This window comes from Leucoraja erinacea, chromosome 39, assembly GCF_028641065.1.
Source record: "Leucoraja erinacea ecotype New England chromosome 39, Leri_hhj_1, whole genome shotgun sequence".
In the NCBI taxonomy this organism is placed as follows: Eukaryota; Metazoa; Chordata; class Chondrichthyes; order Rajiformes; family Rajidae; genus Leucoraja; species Leucoraja erinaceus.
Window position 1 is genome coordinate 2,392,422 of NC_073415.1, and position 2,500 is coordinate 2,394,921.

At 53.4% G+C, this 2,500-nt stretch overlaps 1 protein-coding gene across 1 annotated transcript in view; it reads right to left on the bottom strand.

The window, feature by feature from the left end:
- LOC129714583 (tigger transposable element-derived protein 1-like) overlaps positions 1 to 2,500 on the bottom strand; it is a 4,803-nt gene that overhangs the window by 69 nt on the left and 2,234 nt on the right. The window contains exon 2 of the mRNA XM_055664304.1: positions 1 to 1,875. This exon is cut by the window's left edge and continues 69 nt beyond it. Coding sequence (XP_055520279.1) covers positions 69 to 1,754 — 1,686 coding nt within the window. The 5' untranslated portion in view covers positions 1,755 to 1,875 and the 3' untranslated portion in view covers positions 1 to 68. The remainder of the gene's footprint in view (positions 1,876 to 2,500) is intronic.

Genomic DNA, 2,500 nt, shown 5'->3' on the forward strand with positions numbered 1-2,500 from the left:
TTGTTACACACAAACATACAGTGGTGAGTGGAGCAGTGTAGTTGTGTGTGATGGGGCAGAGACTATAGTCACACGGGGGGAGAGGGAGGCTCTGTTTTGCAGACCAGCAAAGTATCGAGAGTTAATTGTTGCTGCCGGCGTATCTTCTCCTTGTACAAGTCCTTGTAGCAGCTGACGGCGTCCTGCAGTAAGCGGCCGACCTTCAGGCTGCGCTCCCGGTTCGGGTCGTTGACGCTGAGGATGTCCACCACCTGGTCGATGTAGGTCAATGCGTCGGACAGGTGGTCGGTGGTGAGCTGGAGTGGGGCGGGCGGCGAGTCTGTGTCGTCCACCGCTTCCGAGGCTCGCTCTTGCTCCAGCCACACGAGGTCTTCATCGGACAGGTCCTCCTGGTTTGAGTCCAACAGCTGGATCACATCGCCCTCCACCACGCTGTGAAAGCCGGCCTCGTTGGCCAGCGCCACAATATCCCTGGTGATCTTCTCCACCGTCTCCGCTGGCGGCAGGCTCGTGTTGTTCGTGCAACCCGGCCAGACGTGTCTCCAAGCGCCGTTCATTGTGGACGCTTCCACCTCGCCCCACGCCTCGGCTATGTTACCCATTGCACTCATGATGTTAAACTTGTCCAAAAGCTCCCACACGGTTGGTTTACTTTCCCCATCAGTCGCACGCACCAACTGCTGGAGAGTCCTCCTTAAGTAATAGCGCTTGAAGTTGGCAATCACACCCTGCTCCATGGGTTGGTACAAGGCGGCCGTCTCCTTGGGCAGGTACTCAACCCTCACCGTGCTGGAGAGGTCGTTCAGGTTGAGTGGGCGGCTGGGCCCGTTCTTTAGAATGAGCAAAGCCTTGTTGGGGATGTTGCGCTGGGCACAGTACCTCTCCACCGCCGGGCAGAAGTGGTTAATGAACCAGTCGTGGAAGATGGACATTGTCATCCACGCTTTGCGGTTGGAGCGCCAGATCACAGGGAGGCTGGGCTTGGCGTAGCCACTGAGAGCTCTGGGATTCTCACACCCGTACACCAACACGGGCTTCAACTTGAAATCCCCCGCGGCGTTGCCTCCCATCAGTAGCGTCAGCCGGTCTTTGGAAGCATTCAAGCTCCTTGCAGACTTCTCATCTTGTGAAATAAAGGTCCTGTCGGGCAGGCGTTTCCAATACAGACTTGTTTCCTCCACATTAAACACCTGTCCTGGCAGATACCCATCTTCATCAATCACCTTCTTCAAGACACCGGGCGAATTCCTCACAGCTCCATAGTCTGTACCAACAAGGTTACCACTGACTTTAATATTGTGTAGATTAAATCGCTTGCAAAACCTATCGAACCAACTTTTACTTGCCAGGAAAGGTTTTACTCGGGCACCGCTGTCCTTTTCCTTCACTAAGTTGTTGTACAGCCTCTTGGCCTTGGCTTGGATGACCATGGAACTTAAAGGCACCTTGCGTTCAGCCTGGTCCTCGATCCACAGGCTCAGCAGCCGTTCCATGCTGAGCATCACCTCGCTGCGGCGAAGGAACAGGGTTCGAGCGCTCACTGGCGCGGCAACTTTGGCAATCGCTTTGATCTTGTCCCTGCTGTCCCGTATTGTTCCCACCGTGGATTTAGCCAGCGCCAAGGTTCTAGCGATGGCACTCAGTTTCTCTCCGGCGTCGAACCTTCGTAAGATATCCAGCTTCACGTCCAGGGAAATCCCTTTCCGGGGTCGTTTGGGCTTGCCTCGGAGGCCCACTGGCCTTCGTTTCGACATGGTGACGGTCAATAAGATAGGCGGGCGACTCAGTAACGCTCTGCAAGGTAGAGGAAGCAATCTCAACCTGCCCGTGCTATATGAAGTCAAGCAAAACCACCATACTGGGCCAGATGGATTCCTGGGGGAGAAAGGACAACATTTCCAGTGATTTATAAAGACAAATATCAGCTTCCCGAACTGTATTGATACGCCTGGAGATATCAGAAGATATTAGTTAAAACAAAATTTGGACAAACTTGGATTGGTTACTCTGGAGCATACGAGGTTAGGAGAGACCTCCAGCCGCATCACCATCACACCACCACCACCTTTGGATTGTGAGGAGACCGGGACCACCCGGAGAAAACCCGCGCAGGTCACGGGGAGAAAGTACAAGCTCCGTACAGACAGCACCCGTGATCAGGATTGAACCCGGGTCTGTAAGCACTGTGAGAGGCAGCAACTCTACCGCTGCGCCACCGTGCCACTACACCGCGATAAGAGACCACAGGCTATCTACCGACAGCCCTCGTGTTTTGTTGCAGATGTATTTACCCAGTGAGATTTACTCCCTTTTTGTTCTGCTGGTGTAAAGGGAACGTGATCAGTGAGCAGCCTGGTGCTAGGATAGGTTTGGAACAAGGACTGTTTAACACGAGACCAAAAATACAGACACTCACATGGGCTATGGCTGCCTATTAGTTGCTGCCTGGATCAGAAGATATTAGTTAAAACAAAGTTTGGACACACTTGGATTGTTTACT